The following is a 21,189-nucleotide window of genomic DNA, read 5'->3' as shown; positions in this document are numbered from 1 at the left end:
GTCTCCCCAATCCCAGAGCGTCCACTCCATAGGGTCTCCCCAATCCCAGAGCGTCCACTCCATAGGGTCTCCCCAATCCCAGAGCGTCCAACTCCATAGGTCTCCCCAATCCCAGAGTGTCCACTCCATAGGTGCCCAATCCCAGTGTCCACTCCATAGGGTCTCCACAATCCCAGAGTGTCCACTCCATAGGTCTCCCCAATCCCAGAGTGTCCACTCCATAGGAGTCGCCAATCCCAGAGCGTCCACTCCATAGGAGTCGCCAATCCCAGAGCGTCCACTCCATAGGAGTCGCCAATCCCAGAGCGTCCACTCCATAGGAGTCGCCAATCCCAGAGCGTCCACTCCATAGGAGTCGCCAATCCCAGAGCGTCCACTCCATAGGAGTCGCCAATCCCAGAGCGTCCACTCCATAGGAGTCGCCAATCCCAGAGCGTCCACTCCATAGGAGTCGCCAATCCCAGAGCGTCCACTCCATAGGAGTCGCCAATCCCAGAGCGTCCACTCCATAGGAGTCGCCAATCCCAGAGCGTCCACTCCATAGGAGTCGCCAATCCCAGAGCGTCCAACTCCATAGGGTCTCCCCGAGTGCCCAATCCCAGTGTCCACTCCATAGGTCTCCCCAATCGCAGAGTGTCCACTCCATAGGTCTCCCCAATCGCAGAGTGTCCACTCCATAGGTCTCCCCAATCGCAGAGTGTCCACTCCATAGGTCCCCAATCCCAGTCCATAGGGTCTCCCGAGTCCCCAATGCCAGAGTGTCCAACTCCATAGGTCTCCCCAATCCCAGAGTGTCCAACTCCATAGGGTCTCCATAGGTCGCCAATCCAGGAGCGTCCACTCCATAGGTCGCCAATCCAGGAGCGTCCACTCCATAGGTCGCCAATCCAGGAGCGTCCACTCCATAGGTCGCCAATCCAGGAGCGTCCACTCCATAGGTCGCCAATCCAGGAGCGTCCACTCCATAGGTCGCCATCCAGGAGCGTCCACTCCATAGGTCGCCAATCCAGGAGCGTCCACTCCATAGGTCGCCAATCCAGGAGCGTCCACTCCATAGGTCGCCAATCCAGGAGCGTCCACTCCATAGGTCGCCAATCCAGGAGCGTCCACTCCATAGGTCGCCAATCCAGGAGCGTCCACTCCATAGGTCGCCAATCCAGGAGCGTCCACTCCATAGGTCTCCCCAATCCCAGTGTCCACTCCATAGGTCTCCCCAATCCCAGTGTCCACTCCATAGGTCTCCCCAATCCCAGAGTGTCCACTCCATAGGTCCCCAATCCCAGTCCATAGGGTCTCCCGAGTCCCCAATCCCAGAGTGTCCACTCCATAGGTTCTCCCCGAATCCCCAATCCCAGAGCGTCCACTCCATAGGTCTCCCCAATCCCAGAGTGTCCACTCCATAGGTCTCCCCAATCCCACTCCATAGGTCTCCCCGAGTCTCCAATCCCAGAGTGTCCAACTCCATAGGTCTCCCCGAGTCTCCAATCCCAGAGCGTACACTCCATAGGTCCCCCAAGTCCCCAATTCCAGAGAGTCCATTCCCATAGGTCTATCTAGCTCTTGTAGCAGGGTGACTACGCTCCTACAGGGTTCAGACACTCTTCCTAGTGATTGTGTCACTGGATCTTAAAAAACGGTTCTATGAGAGGAGACATGGTCTCAGTATTTGTATGGGAGCTCTCCCCGGACGAGAACGGACTGGACAATACAAAGCCGCCATACTGTTACATCATCAGAGTCCGCCCAATGGTGGGAAGATGGCAGATGCCAGGCAGAGTGGTGACTGGAAGACGTATCCGTGCTGGAGATTAGCAGTCTATCTAACCCAACCCCCCACCCCAAGCTGGCAGTTTGGTTCCATTGTAATTGTATGCACTCACCAGGCCCAAATCCTGTCCCCAGCGCCGGCCCCAGCGTACCCGCTGCGTTTTTATTGCCAAAAATACTGGTGCCCGCGGTGTTGGTTCCAAACCCTGCAAAGCAAATCAAGAGACACTAAAGAAAGCTTCCTCAGGACACACAAGCAAAGCTACAGAGGGCTTCCTCAGGACACACAAGCAAAGCTACAGAGGGCTTCCCCAGGACACACATGCAAAGCTACAGAGGGCTTCCTCAGGACACACAAGCAAAGCTAGAGGGCTTCCTCAGGACACACAAGCAAAGCTAGAGGGCTTCCCCAGGACACACAAGCAAAGCTACAGAGGGCTTCCCCAGGACACACAAGCAAAGCTACAGAGGGCTTCCCCAGGACACACAAGCAAAGCTACAGAGGGCTTCCTCAGGACACACAAGCAAAGCTACAGAGGGCTCCCTCAGGACACACAAGCAAGGCTACAGAGGGCTTCCTCAGGACACACACACCCCAAGCAAAGCGACAGAGGGCTTCCTCAGAACAAACAAGCAAAGCTACAGAGGGCTCCCTCAGGACACACACACCAAGCACAGCTACAGAGGACTTCCTCAGGACACACACACACACCCCAAGCAAAGCGACAGAGGGCTTCCTCAGGACACACACACACACACACACACACCCCAAGCAAAGCGACAGAGGGCTTTCTCAGGACACACACACACACCCCAAGCAAAGCGACAGAGGGCTTCCTCAGGACACACGCCACAACGCAGAGCTAAAAAAAAGTCACATGCCTCATTAGAAATAAACAGATGCAGTATATATTCTATCATACCTGCTGCTGGGTGGCAGACACAGACAACCGGAAGCCAGGTGGGTTGTATAGTTTTCTGCTGCCCATCGCTCCGGGTTACTCCTGGCTCTGCTCCCATAGTCTTAGGAATAGCATTACACAGGAGCTCCTGGCAGTGGGACCCGGGCACTGGATGGTTATACTGCCATCGTCAGGCCAATCACATGGGGGCACATGACCAGCTACACAGCCCACACACACACTAAAGTAGTCAGATAAAAAAACGGAAACGATCTTCTTACCAAAAAGGCCGCCGGTAGAAGTACCGAACGTCGGTGCGCTGGTGGTCGTCGCCCCGAAGGCGGCAGGTTTGCTGTTGAATAAGGTCTGGAAAAGAAAAGATGGTGGGCGTGTCAGACAATAAAGGCGGAGTCTCTTGTGGAGGGAGAACACAAAATGCCAAGCAATCTACCAACTATAACAACGCCATACATACCGAGCCGGTAACGCCTCCGAAGGGAGTGGCATTCGTCTGTCCGAACAGACCGGTTCCTGTGCCAAAGCCAGAGGCGGCGTTGGTGTTAGTGGTGGTACCAAACAGTCCTGCGGCCTGTGTGGGCTGCGTGCTGCCAAAGAGACCCTGGGGGGGGGGGGAGAATATAAAAATAAGACGTGTATTTACAGTAGTATGACAAAACAACAGTCAGCGCTATACCGCCACCTACAGGAGGCCAGGACATTGACCAACAACTGTAAGCCAACCCCCATCTAACCCCTCCTCTACCCAGCATGCATAAAGGCAACTTCCTAGGACACTAGGGAAGGGCAGAGGAGGGGAATACGCCGGGACTGCCTTACATCTATGCCCGCCTTGTCCCAACCTCCTGTAGGCGGCAATAAAACCCGACTGTTCCCGAATTTCTGTGTGGAAGGAGAAATGACTGGGAAGACGACCCGACCTGCAGAAGAAAGACTCACCATGGTGCTGGTCTGGGGCTGCCCCAGAGTGTTGGCGTTCCCGAATGAGAAGGCTGTGTTGGGTGTTGTAGTCGCCGTTCCAAATGGCTTGTTAAACAGGCTGGTGGTCGGCTGGGCAGCCGGCTGGCCAAACAGACCTCCCGTGTTGGCTCCAAAAGTGTTGGTGCCTGAAAAAGATGAGAACTTATTGGTACCAGGAAGGTAAGAGACAATCCCAAGACCCCCCCCATATCCAATACAGCGTGTGATGCTCCCAGCATCCCATCAGGCGGTGGACGACAGCAGGACCCCGACCCACAGAAGGGAAGGCGACAGCAGGACCCCCCCATAGAAGGGAAGACGACCCGCCCGACCCAGAGAAGGTAAGACAGCAGGACCCCGACCCACAGAAGGGAAGACAGCAGGACCCAGAGAAGGCAAGACAGCAGGACCCCAACCCAGAGAAGGCAAGACAGCAGGACCCCGACCCAGAGAAGGCAAGACAGCAGGACCCCGACCCAGAGAAGGCAAGACAGCAGGACCCCGACCCAGAGAAGGGAAGACGGCGGCCCAACCCCCCCCCCGCCCCACAGAAGGGAAGGCAACCCGCCCGACCGAGAGAAGGTAAGACAGCAGGACCCAGAGAAGGTAAGACAGCAGGACCCCAACCCAGAGAAGGTAAGACAGCAGGACCCCAACCCAGAGAAGGTAAGACAGCAGGACCCCAACCCAGAGAAGGTAAGACAGCAGGACCCCAACCCAGAGAAGGTAAGACAGCAGGACCCCAACCCAGAGAAGGTAAGACAGCAGGACCCCAACCCAGAGAAGGTAAGACAGCAGGACCCCAACCCAGAGAGGGTAAGACAGCAGGACCCCAACCCAGAGAGGGTAAGACAGCAGGACCCCAACCCAGAGAAGGCAAGACAGCAGGACCCCAACCCAGAGAAGGTAAGACAGCAGGACCCCAATCCAGAGAAGGTAAGACAGCAGGACCCCGACCCAGAGAAGGTAAGACAGCAGGACCCCAACCCAGAGAAGGTAAGACAGCAGGACCCCAACCCAGAGAAGGTAAGACAGCAGGACCCCGACCCAGAGAAGGGAAGACGGCGGCCCAACCCCCCCCCCCCGCCCCACAGAAGGGAAGGCGACCCGCCCGACCGAGAGAAGGGAAGACAGCAAAACCCCCCACAGAAGGGACGACGACAGCAGGACCCCCCCCCCCCAATCCATAGGAGGGGGAGGGCAGTACAATAGAGATCCATAAGACCTACCCTGTCCAAAGGCAGTTTTACTTCCAAAGGAGAAGGTGCTGCTGGAAGGGGTGGAGCCAAACAGTCCTGTGGCCGCACTGGGAGTGGCAGTTGAGGCTCCAAACAAGCCCGTTGCTGCGGCTGCGCCCACTGGATTTTGGGGGCCCTTCCTATTGGCCAGGTAATCTTCCAGACGCAGTTCCTAAAACACAAAATATAGTTATAGCATTGACCGGTGCGGGTGTAAGCGGACAACAAAATGCTTACATGAGAATATTTACTACTCCCCCCCCCCCCCCCCAATTTCACCAAATGAGGGCAACCCCCGCGACTGCGAGAACCCCCACCCTCCAAGAGAATGACGCCAGAGACTGAGAGAACCCCCACCCTCCAGGAGGAGGAGGTGACTTCAAAGACTGAGAGAACCCCCCCACCCTCCAGGAGGAGGCAACCCCAGAGACTGCGAGAACCCCCACCCTCCAGGAAGGAGGCAACCCCAGAGACTGCGAGAACCCCCACCCTCCAGGAGGAGGCGACCCCAGAGACTGCGAGAACCCCCACCCTCCAGGAAGGAGGCAACCCCAGAGACTGCGAGAACCCCCACCCTCCAGGAAGGAGGCGACCCCAGAGACTGCGAGAACCCCCACCCTCCAGGAAGGAGGCAACCCCAGAGACTGCGAGAACCCCCACCCTCCAGGAGGAGACAACCCCAGAGACTGCGAGAACCCCCACCCTCCAGGAGGAGGCAACCCCAGAGACTGCGAGAACCCCCACCCTCCAGGAGGAGGCAACCCCAGAGACTGCGAGAACCCCCACCCTCCAGGAGGAGGCAACCCCAGAGACTGCGAGAACCCCCACCCTCCAGGAGGAGGCAACCCCAGAGACTGCGAGAACCCCCACCCTCCAGGAGGAGGCAACCCCAGAGACTGCGAGAACCCCCACCCTCCAGGAAGGAGGCAACCCCAGAGACTGCGAGAACCCCCACCCTCCAGGAAGGAGGCGACCCCAGAGACTGCGAGAACCCCCACCCTCCAGGAAGGAGGCAACCCCAGAGACTGCGAGAACCCCCACCCTCCAGGAAGGAGGCAACCCCAGAGACTGCGAGAACCCCCACCCTCCAGGAGGAGACAACCCCAGAGACTGCGAGAACCCCCACCCTCCAGGAGGAGGCAACCCAGAGACTGCGAGAACCCCCACCCTCCAGGAAGGAGGCAACCCCAGAGACTGCGAGAACCCCCACCCTCCAGGAGGAGACAACCCCAGAGACTGCGAGAACCCCCACCCTCCAGGAAGGAGGCAACCCCAGAGACTGCGAGAACCCCCACCCTCCAGGAAGGAGGCAACCCCAGAGACTGCGAGAACCCCCACCCTCCAGGAGGAGACAACCCCAGAGACTGCGAGAACCCCCACCCTCCAGGAGGAGGCAACCCCAGAGACTGATGCTCCCACCTCCATACACTACAAACCCACCTCCAGAGACTTGCTTTCATACTCCTTCATTGCCGTTATACATTGATGCTTTGTGTTGATGTTGGTGGTAACACCGCCCTTGGCCATGGTGTCAGTCCCAGATGGCGGCTGCAAGCAGAAGAACAGAAAATAAATCCTAGGGCCCAGTCTATGGCGGTCACAGGACACACATGGATGGAAAGGAGTCATTGTTAGAAGTCTGAGGGGACAGATCTAACCCAATCCCTTCATATCCAAATCTAGACAAGACATTTTACACCAGAAAAATATGGACTCCCCTTCAATGATGGAGTTCAGGGGTCTCCAGTGAAGGGTAACACCGACAATGGTGCTCTTCCAGCCATGTGGTAACAGTTTGGGAAGACCCTTTTCTGATCACTTCCTGTCCCAGAGAATCAACAGGAAGTGAAGGGGAAATCTCCGGGGGGGGGGGGGGGGGGGGGAGATGGTACTCACATTGAATTTTATGGTGGTTCCAGTGGGAGCTGCAGAGAAGGTGGAACCACCAAACAGGTTACTGGTGGTCCCACCAAAGGGGTTGGAGGTGGTGTTGGTATTTCCGAAGAGACCTCCACTGCTTGTACTCGTCCCGAAGGCTGCGGTGAGAAGAGAACACACATCAATGTACAGTCACCGACCACCCAACATTACAGGTAGCACCCAACTTTATTTATAAACCCCGGCTCAGTACAACCTCCTGACCCCCACTCCACATGGGGGAGGACGCCTTTCTGAGTTCTAATGCATCTTATACACAGACTAGAAAAAGCTTTATATAGAGGTGATCTCTCAGGGGAAGACGGAGACAACGGGGCTCGTGTATCCTACAAGGGTTCCAACACTTGGACAGAAAAAGTAACAAATCTGGTAGGAGCAGCCAATCAGATCCCAGCTCTCATTTGTCCAATTCCAGCATGAAGTCTAAACACTAAGAGCACATCTGACAATTTAAATGTCAACAGATTCAAAGACTGACTGAAGAACAAAGGCCACCATCAGGGACAAAAAGGGACAGCTTAATGGATGCTGAGGCCACCAATGTCGACATGAGGACCAGAGCACCGAGACATGACCCAAAGAGTAAAGACTATGGCGAGACCACCTAGACATGACCCAAAGAGTAGAGACTATGGCAGGACCACCTCCTATACAAAACCCAACGAACAAGGACTATGGTGAGACCAACTAGACATGATCCAAAAAGTAAAGACTATGGCAGGACCACCTAGACATGATCCAAAGAGTAAAGACTATGGCAGGACCACCTCCTATACAAAAACCCAACGAACAAGGACTATGGTGAGACCAACTAGACATGACCCAAAGAGTAGAGACTATGGCAGGACCACCTAGACATGACCCAAAGAGTAAAGAATATGGCAAGACCACCTTCTAGACATGACCCAAAGAGTAAAGACTATGGCGAGACCACCTTCTAGACATGACCCAAAGAGTAAAGACTATGGCGAGACCACCTAGACATGACCCAAAGAGTAAAGACTATGGCGAGACCACCTAGACATGACCCAAAGAGTAAAGACTATGGCGAGACCACCTAGACATGACCCAAAGAGTAAAGACTATGGCGAGACCACCTAGACATGACCCAAAGAGTGAAGACTATGGCAGGACCACCTAGACATGACCCAAAGAGTAAAGACCATGGTGAGACCACCTAGACATGACCCAATGAGAAAAGACTATGGCGAGACCACCTTCTAGAGACGACCCAAAGAGTAAAGACTATGGCGAGACAACCTTCTAGACATGACCCAAAGAGTAAAGACTATGGCGAGACCACCTTCTAGACATGACCCAAAGAGTAAAGACTATGGCGAGACCACCTTCTAGACATGACCCAAAGAGTAAAGACTATGGCGAGACCAACTAGACATGACCCATCATTCCCTATAAATGAAGAAGTCACTACTACGCATTTATAGTGCCCATGGATCTGAGCAATGGGGGGGGGGATAAATAAATAGATCACTCACTGCCAAAAGTCGAAGGCTTTGTCTGTCCAAAGGCATTGCTCTGCTGCTGCTGGGATGAGAAGAGACCCCCTGCTCCAGTATTCGTAGACCCAAACAAGGAGTTTGGCGTACCGGTCGCAGCTCCGAAACCGAAGGCGGAGGTGGTGGTGGAGGTTGCCGGCTGGTTGAACGTCGTGGTCCCAAACAGTCCACCTGGAAAATAGAACAAAAACACCAATAACAGTCACACAAGCCGGTACCATGGACAGCGACTACAGCAATTTGGAGGGGGAGACTTTGTACTCTGCCCAACAGATAGAAGCCAGCGCTGTGAGATGCATGTCATACGGGGGCTCTCCGGGGTTGTGGTGGGGCCCCAACTGTGGGTGGTGCAGTGCAGACATTAAGTATCATAGCCATGTACTGATCTCTAGAGATCTATGAGGAATGAAGTGCGATTGGTGGACGATCACCGGGAATTCTCTGCTCCTCCCCAATGCAGATTCTGGAGAATCTTCTCATGTGGATACAAAACTCTGGCGTTCCCGTGTTGAGTGAAAAAACTTGTAAAGCGTGTTATAGGTAACATTTTGGGGTGATCCCTGTGTCCCTAACCAGGACCTTGGGGTACAGATCTGGAATTCAACCCGGAAAACCACCGTGTACTGCCTGTAATGTGTGCGCCAATCAATCAGAGCCTACACCAGAGGCCACGCCCTCAGAGCCCCACGCCACCAGAGCATTCACCCTCAGAGCCTACCCCACCAGAACCCGCTCCATGCCACCAGAGCCCCACCAGCAGAGCCCGTGCCACACCCTCAGAGCCCCACCAGCAGAGCCCGTGCCACACCACAGAGCCCCACCAGCAGAGCCCGTGCCACACCACAGAGCCCCACCAGCAGAGCCCGTGCCACACCCTCAGAGCCCCACCAGCAGAGCCCGTGCCACACCACAGAGCCCCACCAGCAGAGAATTCACCCTCAGAGCCCAACACCAGAGCCCCACATATAATCTCTCCATCTATATAAAAAAAATAAAGGATTTCTTTTGAAATGCGGGGAGAGAAAGTAAAAGGCGTGTGATCTTTATCTTCCCGATGAAGTGATCTTTGTGTAGAGAAGTTCTACAGAGGACGTTCCCCCTCCCCCCACCCTGTGATCAGCTGAATAGAGAGGATCTCTAGGATGATTTATGCAGAAATTGTATTATTCCTGCACCTCAACGTATGAAAAAAGGCTTCATGGTAAGAGGAAGGAACACGCGGGTCCTACAGAACACGGGACACGCGGCAGCCGTACCTCCAGACGCCTCACCTGGTTTGTTCTGGGTGGTTCCAAACAATCCGCCGCTGTTAGCCGCTCCAAATGCCGTCGTCGTCGTCCCAAATCCAGTCGCCTGCGTTGTGCCAAATCCAGCATCTGTATACAGAGAAGAGGATACATGAGATCAGCCCCACCTCCAGGAGCAGCACCCCCACCGCCTGAGGGCGAGGAGAAGGAGCAGCACCCCCCCACCGCCTGAGCAATCAGCCCCACCTCCAGGAAGACCCCCACCACCTGAGGGCGAGGAGGCGCCCCCCCCCCGCAGCCTGAGGACGAGCAGCCCCCCCGCCGCCTGAGGATGAGGAGGAGCAGCACCCCCCCCCCCCCCGCCGCCTGAGGACGAGGAGGAGCAGCACCCCCCCCACCGCCTGAGGAATCAGCCCAACCTTCAGGAGGAGGACCCCCACACCTGAGCTTTGAGCACGACATCACCGCCAGGGCATGTGCCCCAACCACCACTATGACAAATGTGCCAAAGTGCAGGACACCCCTACTGACACCAGAGCACCGCCCACCAAACATCCCAACCACCACCAGGGCACATACCGCCTTCACCCCGACCAGTAGGTTTTCTCTACAACACATCCAACTTTAACTCACAGAAATAGTTCTCCAATCTGAAATTTATACTCGCTGCTGATTGGAGGGATCAACTTGTGACTTCCCCCCCCCCCCCCCCCCCCCATACTGCAAATGACAATTTCCTTACACACCCCCCCCCCTTCTCTCTGCCCACAGAGACTTTCTGCTAGAAGGTCAGTCTGATGAGGGGGGGGGGGGGGATTAGAACTGAGGCCCCTCCCGGGAGGATCACCGCTCACACTAATCATTGGAGAGAACCCAGCTTTCCTAAAACCACACCCCCATTATCCCTCTATGACCCCCCCCCCCTTTACCATTCTATGGTCCATTCCTCCATAACGCCCCTCTATGAACCCCTTCCCCCCTCCCATGGTCCATTCCCCTATTGTCCCTCCCCTTCCCCCCTCCCATGGTCCATTCCCCCATTGTCCCTCCCCATGGTCCCTCCCCTTCCCGCCTCCCATGGTCCATTGTCCCTCCCCTTCCCCCCCTCCCATGGTCCATTCCCCCCATAAACACCCCCCCCCCCCCCCCACGGTCCCTCAATGGTCTGTTCCCCCATGGTCCCTCAATGAACCCCTTCACCCCCCCCCCTTCCATGGTCCATTCCCCCATTGTCCCTCCATAAACACAATGGCCCCCCCTGCCCCACCCATGGTCCCTCAATGGCCTGTTCCCCCTATGAACCCCCTCCCTCCCATGACCCTTACCATGGTTCAGGATAGACTGGGACTTACTTTGTCCAAAGGTAGACGTGGCTCCGAAAGCTCCAGTGCCTCCGCCGAACGGCGAGGTGAACGATTTGTTGAACATGGCGATCAAAACTTCATAAAACTACACAGGAGAGAAAAAAAAAAATTAAAAAAATAAATAAAATAAAAAAAATAAAAAAGGATGAAATGGGCGGGGTCCTCAGAAGTCACATGATCTCTACACTCCGCCCCCCATGACCCGTTACTTTGTGTCTATACAAAATAAATGTCTTCACATCGCACTGTAATATGAAGAGGAAAGAGATGATGTGAAGTTTCCCGCACCTCTCCTCCTGTGTGATGTCACTATGATAGGTCTGAGATCACAGGGGGGAGGGGTGCGGGAAACTTCACCAGATGAGATTCTGTGTGGTGTGTATGGAGGAAAAAAATAAAATAAAATCACATCCCCCCCTACATCAAGAGGGAGGAGCCAAGGAATCAACAGACAGAAGTATAGACAGCCCCCTATGTCAGTGCTGTCAGGTTATTACATTAAGAGGGAGGAGCCACACAGAAATCACATGATCTCTATAGACAGCCCCCCATGTCAGTGCTGTCAGGTGATTACACGAAGAGGGAGGAGCCACACAGAAGTCACATGATCTCTATACTCCGCCCCCCCCCATGTCAGTGCTGTCAGGTTATTACACGAAGAAGGAGGAGCCACACAGAAGTCACATGATCTCTATACTCCGCCCCCCCCCCCCATGTCAGTGCTGTCAGGTTATTACACGAAGAAGGAGGAGCCACACAGAAGTCATATGATCTCTATACTCCGCCCCATGTCAGTGCTGTCAGGTGATTACACGAAGAAGGAGGAGCCACACAGAAGTCACATGATCTCTATAGACCACCCCCCCCCCCCATGTCAGTGCTGTCAGGTTATTACACGAAGAAGGAGGAGCCACACAGAAGTCACATGATCTCTATACTCCGCCCCCCCGTCAGTGCTGTCAGGTTATTACACGAAGAAGGAGGAGCCACACAGAAGTCACATGATCTCTATACTCCGCTCCCCCCCCCCATGTCAGTGCTGTCAGGTTATTACACGAAGAAGGAGGAGCCACACAGAAGTCACATGATCTCTATACTCCGCCCCCCCCGTCAGTGCTGTCAGGTTATTACACGAAGAAGGAGGAGCCACACAGAAGTCACATGATCTCTATACTCCGCTCCCCCCCCCCCATGTCAGTGCTGTCAGGTTATTACACGAAGAAGGAGGAGCCACACAGAAGTCACATGATCTCTATACTCCGCCCCCCGTCAGTGCTGTCAGGTTATTACACGAAGAAGGAGGAGCCACACAGAAGTCACATGATCTCTATACGCCGCTCCCCCCCCCCCCATGTCAGTGCTGTTAGGTGATTACATGGAGGGAGGAGCCAAAGAATGAACAGTGAAGAAAAGCATGGGATTGGCAGGGAAAAAAAAAAAAAGGGGGGGGGGGTTGTCAGACACGGCAATATGGGAGGTGAAGTCCTCTTCCTATAAAGGGTGAGCTGCAGTTTGGTTTCAATCTGTTAGTGTATCTAAATCTGCTAGTCTGTCTAATATAATCCATCCAGTTCAACCAACAAAACCCCCCCCCCCGTGCTCCTTCCTCCAGAGTAAGGCCCCTTTCACATTGAGGAGTTTTTCAGGCGGTAAAGCGCTAAAAATAGCGCTGCTATCCGGCCTGAAAAACTCCTGCCCAGCTACCTCAATGTGAAAGCCGGAGGGCTTTCACACTGAGGCGATGCGCTGGCGGGAGACAAAAAAATCTCCTGTCAGCAGCATCTTTGGAGCGGTGAGAGGAGCGGCATGTATACCGCTCCTTCACCGCTCCTTCCCATTGAAAACAATGGGAACCGCGGCAATACCGCCCGCAATGCGCCTCTATATAGGCGCATTGCGGGCGGTATTAACCCTTTATCGGCCGCTAGCGGGGGTTAATACCGCACCGCTAGCGGCTGATTTCCACGGCAATCCCGGCGGTAAAGCGCCGCTATTTTTAGCGGCGTTATACCGCCACCGCAGCTCCCGCCCCAGTCTGAAAGGGGCCTTAGGGATATAATAATACAGAAGGTTGTGTATCACCGGGGGGGGGGGGGATGTATGAAGTCGCCGCATGTAATGTTACACAGAGTTACCAGCGTTCATTCCCGTGACCAAAACATTTTACTTGATTAACCACTTAAGGACCGGGGCCTGTTTTTCAGACTCAGTGTTTACAAGTTTTTTTTCCTAGAAAATTACGGAGAACCCCCAAACATTAGAGAATATATATATATAAAAATCACCCTAGAGAATAAAATGGCGGACGTTGCAATACTTTCCATCACGCCGTATTTGCGCAGCGGTCTTACAAGCGCACTTTCTTTGGAAAAAAATGAACTTTTTTGAATTACAAAAAAAATAAGACAACAGTAAAGTTATCCCAATTATTTTTTATATGGTGAAAGATAATGTTACGCCGAGTAAATTGATACCCAACACGTCACGCTTCAAAATTGCGTCCGCTCGTGGAATGGCGACAAACTTTTACCCTTAAAAATCTCCATAGGTGACGTTTAACCACTTGCCGTCGCCGCACCGTCATAATACGTCCACAAGGTGGCTCTCCTAGGCGAGAGCACGTAATATGACGTCCTGCCTTTTAGCCGCCACTAGGGGGCGCACGCGCGCCGCCGGAGGCGCGCGCGCCCCCCGCTCGCCCCCGACTCCCGTGCGTGTGCCCGGCAGGCGCGATCGCCGCCGGGCACACGCGATCGCTCGGTACAGAGCGGGGAACGGGAGCTGTGTGTGTAAACACACAGCTCTCGGTCCTGTCAGCATGGGAAATGCTGATCTTCGGTTCATACAATGTATGAACAGAGGATCAGTGTTTCCCCTAGTGAGGCCACCCCCCCCCTACAGTTAGAACACACCCAGGCATACTTAACCCCTTCCCCGCCCCCTAGTGTTAACCCCTTCACTGCCAGTGGCATTTTTATAGTAATCTAATGCATTTTTATAGCACTGATTGCTATAAAAATGCCAATGGTCCCAAAAATGTGTCAAAAATGTCCGAAGTGTCCGCCATAATGTCGCAATACCGAAAAAAAAAAAAAAACGTTGATCGCCGCCATTACTAGTAAAAAAAAATATTAATAAAAATGCCATAAAAATACCCCCTATTTTGTAAACGCTATAACTTTTGCGCAAACCAATCAATAAACGCTTATTGCGTTTTTTTTTTACGAAAAATATGTAGAAGAATACCTAGAAGAATACGTATTGGCCTAAACTGAGGAAAAAAAATGTTTTTTTATATATTTTTGGGGGATATTTATTACAGCAAAAAGTTAAAAATATTCATTTTTTTCAAAATTGTCGTTCTATTTTTGTTTATAGCGCAAAAAATAAAAAAAACGCAGAGGTGATCAAATACCACCAAAAGAAAGCTCTATTTGTGGGAAAAAAAGGACGCCAATTTTGTTTGGGAGCCACGTCGCACGACCGCGCAATTGTCTGTTAAAGCGACGCAGTCCCGAATCGCAAAAAGTGCTCTGGTCTTTGGGCAGCAATATGGTCCGGGGGGTAAGTGGTTAAATTTTTTTATAGGTTACATGTTTAGAGTTACAGAGGAGGTCTAGAATTATCGCTCTCGCTCTACCGATCGCGCCGATACCTCACATGTGTGGCTTGAACAGCTTTTCATATGCGGGCGCCGCTCACATATGCGTTCGTTTCTGGGCACAAGCTCGTCGGGACGGGGCGCGCTCCTGGATTCCAAATACATTTGTCACACCCTGGTGTAGTGCGCGATCACACCTCAATAAGTTGCGAGTTTTCTCACAAGGGGAATGATAAATAATGTCAGATTACAAATCCCGCCCCATTCGATTTCAGACAACTAAAATGTCCTGGGTCGGCTAAATACGACTCAAACACTCGCAGAAAAGTAAATCTCCTCCCAGAATTGGTTACACAGGGAGGTGAGGACAGAAGTCCCTCCTGGTCCCAAGAAGGGTGGGATGATCGGGGAGGGTGAGGAAGCAATAACGGTGATCAGAATCTTCTGGGGGGGGGGATATTCTGACAATCAGATCCTCTGACATTTGGGGGGGACGTTAGAAAAAGTCCTGCAAGTGGCATCTTTGGGGCCCCTCCTCCTCCTCCACAACCCCTCCCCATTGGAATGAATGGGCAATGCTGTTGGGAGTAGACACGTGCAATTCGTTTTGACAAAATTTGTTAATTCTGAAATCTCCGAAGATTAGAAAAATAGAGAATTTCGGAAATTCAACATTTCCAATTCTCAACATTTTCCAAAAATTGAGTCGAAAATTTGAAATTGCTAAATTCAAAAATCTACAAAAAAAAGTGACATTTGCAAAGTTGAATTTTCAAATTTTTAGAATTTCCGAAAATCCGTTTTCTTCATTTTGGTTTCATTTGTTTTTTAGTTTTTTTTCCCCTGGAAATTCTGGAAATTTTAACAATTCCAAAATCTTTGCATTTCCGAATTTCAAATTTCCCCAAAATATAAATAAAAAATGAAAACAATGAATTTCTCAGCAGTGCACGCGTCTAGTTGGGAGCAGCGCTTCAGTAGTGGTGTTACACGGGGACATTTAACCTCTTCTAGGGGGACAAAGTCACCCCCGCTCCCGCCTGAACACCACCACCTATAACTAGTGATAATACTATGCACTGTCACTGTACGGAGGGGGGAGTGAGTGACTTGTATAGCGCTACAAATGTGAACGGAATCGCCTCAAGGCGCTTATTCCCATCCGGTGTCGTCCTTCAGAAGAGGCGAGTCTTCAGTTATTTCCGGAAGGCTGGTGGTCATCCGGTGTCGTCCTTCAGAAGAGGCGAGTCTTCAGTTATTTCCGGAAGGCTGGTGGTCATCCGGTGTCGCCCTTCAGAAGAGTCTTCAGTTTTTTCCGGAAGGCTGGTGGTCATCCGGTGTCGCCCTTCAGAAGAGTCTTCAGTTTTTTCCGGAAGGCTGGTGGTCATCCGGTGTCGCCCTTCAGAAGAGTCTTCAGTTTTTTCCGGAAGGCTGGTGGTCATCCGGTGTCGCCCTTCAGAAGAGGCGAGTCTTCAGTTTTTTCCGGAAGGCTGGTGGTCATCCGGTGTCGTCCTTCAGAAGAGGCGAGTCTGCAGTTATTTCCGGAAGGCTGGTGGTCATCCGGTGTCGCCCTTCAGAAGAGTCTTCAGTTTTTTCCGGAAGGCTGGTGGTCATCCGGTGTCGCCCTTCAGAAGAGTCTTCAGTTCTTTCCGGAAGGCTGGTGGTCATCCGGTGTCGCCCTTCAGAAGAGTCTTCAGTTTTTTCCGGAAGGCTGGTGGTCATCCGGTGTCGCCCTTCAGAAGAGGCGAGTCTTCAGTTTTTCCGGAAGGCTGGTGGTCATCCGGTGTCGTCCTTCAGAAGAGGCGAGTCTGCAGTTATTTCCGGAAGGCTGGTGGTCATCCGGTGTCGCCCTTCAGAAGAGTCTTCAGTTTTTTCCGGAAGGCTGGTGGTCATCCGGTGTCGCCCTTCAGAAGAGTCTTCAGTTTTTTCCGGAAGGCTGGTGGTCATCCGGTGTCGCCCTTCAGAAGAGTCTTCAGTTTTTTCCGGAAGGCTGGTGGTCATCCGGTGTCGCCCTTCAGAAGAGGCGAGTCTGCAGTTATTTCCGGAAGGCTGGTGGTCATCCGGTGTCGTCCTTCAGAAGAGGCGAGTCTTCGGTTTTTTCCGGAAGGCTGGTGGTCATCCGGTGTCGCCCTTCAGAAGAGTCTTCAGTTTTTTCCGGAAGGCTGGTGGTCATCCGGTGTCGCCCTTCAGAAGAGTCTTCAGTTTTTTCCGGAAGGCTGGTGGTCATCCGGTGTCATCCTTCAGAAGAGGCGAGTCTTCGGTTTTTTCCGGAAGGCTGGTGGTCATCCGGTGTCATCCTTCAGAAGAGGCGAGTCTGCAGTTATTTCCGGAAGGCTGGTGGTCATCCGGTGTCGTCCTTCAGAACAGTCTTCGGTTTTTTCCGGAAGGCTGGTGGTTTTCCTTCATGAGGATGTCTCTGGGTAGAACTCATTAGTAGCGTGGCAACGGGTCGCGGGCCACAAACAGAGCGGGTGGAGGGTCGCCCACTCTATAGAGCCCACAGAACGGATGGATTGTATTGGAGATAGGCGTTTGTAAACATCTGCCTCTCCTTAGAGGTGAATGGAGGGTCGGACTGAGTGTGTGAAAGGAGTCTAAAGCCCGGTACACACGATCGGTTTGTCCGATGAAAACAGACCGATGGACAAACCGATCGTGTGTACAGGGCCCCATCGGTTTGTTTTCCATCGGTGAAAAAAATAGAACCAGTTTTAAATTTTTCCTATGGATAAAAAAAAACGATAGAAAAAAACGATCGTCTGTGTGGAAGTCCATCGGTCAAAAATCCACGCATGCTCAGAATCAAGTTGACGCATGCTCAGAAGCATTGAACTTAGTTTTTTTCAGCACGTCGTAGTGTTTTACGTCACCGCGTTGGACACGGGTCAGATTTTTGACTGATGGTGTGTAGGCAAGACTGAGGAAAGTCACCTTCATCGGATATCGGACAGAAAAAATCCATGGGATTAGATTCCATCAGATATCCCATCGTGTGTACAGGGCATTAGGCTGCTTTCACAATGACGCACTGTTTACCCCTGTAGATGTGCTGCACTTTGCCACAGACCTCTATTCTATCCTGTAGGTGTGGAGGACTTTCAGAGAACGCACCAATCTCACAGGTAAGAGAAGTGTGTGGCTCAGTGCAGGGAACCCGCAGGTGCGATGCTCTGCATCAGTTGGAAGCCGTCCAGTAACCCTGCAGAACACATATACCCAAATATACTCTGTGATCTTACTAATAACCAGTGGCGGTTCGTCCATAGAGGGCGCTGGAGCGCCGCCCCCTCTGGCTCTCACCGCCACTGAGTGAAATAACAGATCCATGCATTGCACGAATCTATGTTATTGTCGCCGCTGCCGCTGTTATTCAGATGATCGGCGCTCAATGTCCGGCCATCTGAATAACGCCAGCTGGTTGGCTGTAGGGAAATGTCTATCAAAGCCAACGGCTCTGATAGGCTTTCCCAATACAGCCCTCGGGTCCCGGAAGCTTATTCTCGGAGCGCACAGACTGTACACCCCTTGAATAAGATGACAGGCGTCTCAGCCAATCAGGTTGGCCGGTTCTGGCTACCAGTAACTGTATTGGCTGAGACGCATGTCAGTCATCGAGGGCGGGAGAAGACATCGTGGGACGTGGATGCCTGACTCCAGTAAAGGTAAGTGCCGGGCAGGGAAAAGAACGCAATTTAGAGGGCACAGTGGGGACAATTGGCACAGCGGCGACCATTAAAGGGCACAGTGGTGACAATGTAGGGCACAGTGGCTGCGTTTAATGGCATGTAACAGTGGCTGCATTTGGGCACAGTGAGACTGCAATTTTTTTTTCCTTTGCGCCCCCCCAAATATTTTGAGCACCAGCCGCCACTGCTAATAACAGTATTCTATTCCAGAGCAGGAGGTCGCGGGCCACATCCAAGAGCTCTGTGGGCCACTGGTTAGGCACCCCTGCCTTAGGGTGTCACCACCCCCGCACAGTCCCCTTAGGGTGTCACCACCCCCGCACAGTCCCCTTAGGGTGTCACCACCCCCGCACAGTCCCCTTAGGGTGTCACCACCCCCGCACAGTCCCCTTAGGGTGTCACCACCCCCACACAGTCCCCTTAGGGTGTCACCACCCCCGCACAGTCCCCTTAGGGTGTCACCACCCCCGCACAGTCCCCTTAGGGTGTCACCACCCCCGCACAGTCCCCTTAGGGTGTCACCACCCCCGCACAGTCCCCTTAGGGTGTCACCACCCCCACAGTCCCCTTAGGGTGTCACCACCCCCACAGTCCCCCAACCCCCGCACAGTCCCCTTAGGGTGTCACCACCCCCACACAGTCCCCCGACCCCCCCACAGTCCCCTTAGGGTGTCACCACCCCCGCACAGCCCCCCCGACCCCCCCACAGTCCCCTTAGGGTGTCACCACCCCCGCACAGTCCCCCGCCCCCCCCACAGTCCCCTTAGGGTGTCACCACCCCCACAGTCCCCCAACCCCCCCACAGTCCCCTTAGGGTGTCACCACCCCCACACAGTCCCCCCACCCCCCCACAGTCCCCTTAGGGTGTCACCACCCCCGCACAGTCCCCCGACCCCCCCACAGTCCCCTTAGGGTGTCACCACCCCCGCACAGTCCCCCGACCCCCCCACAGTCCCCTTAGGGTGTCACCACCCCCACACAGTCCCCCGACCCCCCCACAGTCCCCTTAGGGTGTCACCACCCCCACACAGTCCCCCCACCCCCCCACAGTCCCCTTAGGGTGTCCCCCGACCCCCCCCACAGTCCCCCGACCCCCCCACAGTCCCCTTAGGGTGTCACCACCCCCACAGTCCCCCAACCCCCGCACAGTCCCCTTAGGGTGTCACCACCCCCGCACAGTCCCCCGACCCCCCCACAGTCCCCTTAGGGTGTCACCACCCCCACACAGTCCCCCGCCCCCCCACAGTCCCCTTAGGGTGTCACCACCCCCGCACAGTCCCCCGCCCCCCCCACAGTCCCCTTAGGGTGTCACCACCCCCACAGTCCCCCAACCCCCCCACAGTCCCCTTAGGGTGTCACCACCCCCACACAGTCCCCCGACCCCCCCACAGTCCCCTTAGGGTGTCACCACCCCCGCACAGTCCCCCGACCCCCCCCACAGTCCCCTTAGGGTGTCACCACCCCCACACAGTCCCCCGACCCCCCACAGTCCCCTTAGGGTGTCACCACCCCCACACAGTCCCCCCACCCCCCCACAGTCCCCTTAGGGTGTCCCCCGACCCCCCCACACAGTCCCCCGACCCCCCCACAGTCCCCTTAGGGTGTCCCCCGACCCCCCCACACAGTCCCCCGACCCCCACACAGTCCCCCGACCCCCCCACGGTCCCTGCACAGCCCCCCCGATCTCCACGTTACCCCCCCCCCTCCCATGATATCACAGTGTGCCCGGGGCCTGGAGGTAAGTGACGGGTACATATAATGTGTGTATATTCTCCCCAGTGCGGAGATTTCCCATCACTTCCGGTCCTCAGAACTAAAACAGGAAGTGATGGAGAATCTCTGGCGTCCCCCTATTGGGAGATTTCTCTCTCTTCCTGGTGAGGTGACACCCCAATATATGAGGCGTTATCTCACATTGACAGTGGAACCCCGTCCCTCTCACTACGCTCTGCCCCGCTCACTTCCGGTTCTTGTGACCCCCCCCTCTATATATACAGGAATGGCGGTGTCACCGGAAACCGGAGTCCTCCATACCACAACCGTCCGTCTTCATACGGGTAACACCCCGTCCCCGTCCCCGGTCCCCCGGTGCCCCGCTCCTCACCTCTCTCTCTCCGCTCTTCTCCTCCTCACCGGCTGCAGGCGGGAATACACAATGCGTCACCTATCAACATGGCGCACATAGCACCGTCATGACGTCACCGCGTCACGCCCGCCCCATCCCATAGGCTCCCCCAACCGCCACTCTTCCCGCTGGGCGTGGCCTCGGAATACGTACGTTGGCAGAAGGCGGGGCCTCGCGGTGACTCTCCTTTCCTCATTGGTTCCCGGGCGCGCAGCTTACATACAAAACACGCGCACGGACGTGCGGAGGGACGTCAGCGCGGCCTCCTAGCAACCGAGTTGTCCGACGTCACAGCGTGTTCCGTCGATCTCGCCATCAGAAACTCCAACCACGTTATTTAGCCACTTAAGGACCTTGGCTGTTTTTGTTAGAAAATTGCTTAAAACCCTAGAGAATAAAATGGCGGTCGTTGCAATACTTTCTGTCACGCCGTATTTGCGCAGCGGTCTTACAAGCGCACTTTTTTGGGGAAAAAATTCACTTTTTTAAATTAAAAAATAAGACAACAGTAAAGTTATCCCAATTATTTTTTATATTGTGAAAGATAATGTTGCGCCGAGTAAAATGATACCCAACACGTCACGCTTCAAAATTGCGTCCGCTCGTGGAACGGCGACAAACTTTTACCCTTTAAAATCTCCATAGGCGCGTTTAAAAGATTCTACAGGTTGCATGTTTTGAGTTACAGAGGAGGTCTAGGGCTAGAATTATCGCTCTCGCTCTAACGATCGCGGCGATACCTCACATGTGCGGTTTGAACACCATTTACATATGCGGGCGCTGCTCACGTATGCGTTCGTTTCTGCGCGAGAGCTCGGCGGGACGG

General features: G+C 54.0%; 1 protein-coding gene across 1 annotated transcript in view; it reads right to left on the bottom strand.

Annotated features, from left to right (window-relative positions):
• Positions 1 to 20,448, bottom strand: part of NUP98 (nucleoporin 98 and 96 precursor) — a 63,694-nt gene extending 43,246 nt beyond the window's left edge. Inside the window, 11 exon segments of the mRNA XM_040339745.1 lie at positions 1,881 to 1,973; positions 2,951 to 3,035; positions 3,145 to 3,288; positions 3,627 to 3,793; positions 4,877 to 5,057; positions 6,326 to 6,433; positions 6,782 to 6,921; positions 8,320 to 8,511; positions 9,612 to 9,716; positions 10,940 to 11,036; positions 20,343 to 20,448. Of these exon segments, the coding sequence (XP_040195679.1) occupies positions 1,881 to 1,973; positions 2,951 to 3,035; positions 3,145 to 3,288; positions 3,627 to 3,793; positions 4,877 to 5,057; positions 6,326 to 6,433; positions 6,782 to 6,921; positions 8,320 to 8,511; positions 9,612 to 9,716; positions 10,940 to 11,015 (1,291 nt within the window). The 5' untranslated portion in view covers positions 11,016 to 11,036; positions 20,343 to 20,448.
• Positions 20,449 to 21,189: the final 741 nt, after the last annotated feature.

This window comes from Rana temporaria, chromosome 2 (genome assembly GCF_905171775.1).
Source record: "Rana temporaria chromosome 2, aRanTem1.1, whole genome shotgun sequence".
In the NCBI taxonomy this organism is placed as follows: Eukaryota; Metazoa; Chordata; class Amphibia; order Anura; family Ranidae; genus Rana; species Rana temporaria.
Note: the sequence above shows the minus strand (reverse complement) of the source record. Positions and strands in the feature narration are given on the sequence as shown.